Source organism: Manacus vitellinus, unplaced genomic scaffold, assembly GCF_001715985.3.
Source record: "Manacus vitellinus isolate BGI_N305 unplaced genomic scaffold, ASM171598v3 scaffold_74_pilon, whole genome shotgun sequence".
NCBI lineage: Eukaryota > Metazoa > Chordata > Aves > Passeriformes > Pipridae > Manacus > Manacus vitellinus.
In genome coordinates this window covers 2,456,369-2,457,418 of record NW_021940780.1, presented here as the reverse complement: position 1 = coordinate 2,457,418, position 1,050 = coordinate 2,456,369, and the positions used below count along the sequence as shown (strand labels likewise).

Below are 1,050 nucleotides of genomic sequence, written 5' to 3'. Positions count from 1 at the left end.
CAGGTGGATCTTGGTGTGCCGCTTCCTCTCGTCGGAGCGGGCGAACTTCCTGCCGCAGAAGTCGCAGGCAAAGGGCTTCTCGCCGGTGTGCGTGCGGATGTGGGTGGTGAGGTGGTCGCTGCGGCTGAAGTTCCGCATGCAGATGCGGCACTGGAAGGGCTTCTGGCCCGTGTGGATGCGGATGTGCCGGGTGAGCTCGTCGGAGCGGGAGAAGCGGCGGTCGCAGCCCTCGGCGGGGCAGGGGTAGGGCCGCTCGTGGACCGGCGTCTTGCTGGGCCGGTTGGGGTACTTGCGGGGTCGGATGGGCTTGAGGGTGAGGGGCGGCTGCGGCAGCCCCCCGAAACCCGGGTGGATCTGCTTGTCCTTGAAGGCCTTGATGGTCTCCAGCGGGGTGATGGGGGGCGGGTTGACGCGGATGGGGTCCAAGCTCTGGAAGGGTTTGTGCTCCGTGATGGTGCCCATGTCGTTGGGGTGGTGGTAGAGGTTATAGTCTGGGATCATGGGGAAGAGGTTGCTGTCCAAGGCGGGCTTGGCCGCCTGGTAATCCTGGGGGGAGTAGGTGAGGCCGGGGTTGCTCTGGGGGTCGTGGAAGGAGACGGGCTCTGGGTAGAGGTCACTGCAGGAGGAGTAGGGCGGCAGCGCGGGGTACATCTGGTCCACCTCGCCCTGCGGCGGCCCCATGCTGCCCGCCGAGCTCTGCGTGCTGGTGAGCGCGCCCGAGGACGGCGGCACCCCCAGGATGCCGGCGCTCATCAGGCTGATGATGTTGTCCTGGCACCAGTTGGAGGGCGAGTCGAAAGCGAATTTCCCCAGGTAGGTGACAGTCTTGTTGCCCGGGGCGGGTTGAAAAGTGCCCGAGTAGGAGGACAATTCCTGACCGGCCTTTTCGTTCGCTAAGCCAATGTCCATAACATTATCTGCAAAGTGCGAGAGAAGCGGGGCAGGGTGAGCCGGGTGGGCCCGGGAGGGGGAGCACCGGGGACGCACCGGGGGATGCTCTGGGGAGCCGGGGATGCGCCGGTTCCCGCTGGCCCCGCTCCCCTCTCTGCT

The 1,050-nt window shown here is 66.5% G+C and overlaps 1 protein-coding gene across 1 annotated transcript; it reads right to left on the bottom strand.

Moving 5' to 3' along the window:
* On the bottom strand, positions 1-916 carry EGR3 (early growth response 3; the record flags this gene model as incomplete). Its single annotated transcript, XM_029964578.1, has 1 exon — positions 1-916. A coding segment is annotated over exon 1 (909 nt), but the record flags the coding sequence as incomplete, so codon positions are not given.
* Between the last annotated feature and the right edge of the window lie 134 nt (positions 917-1,050).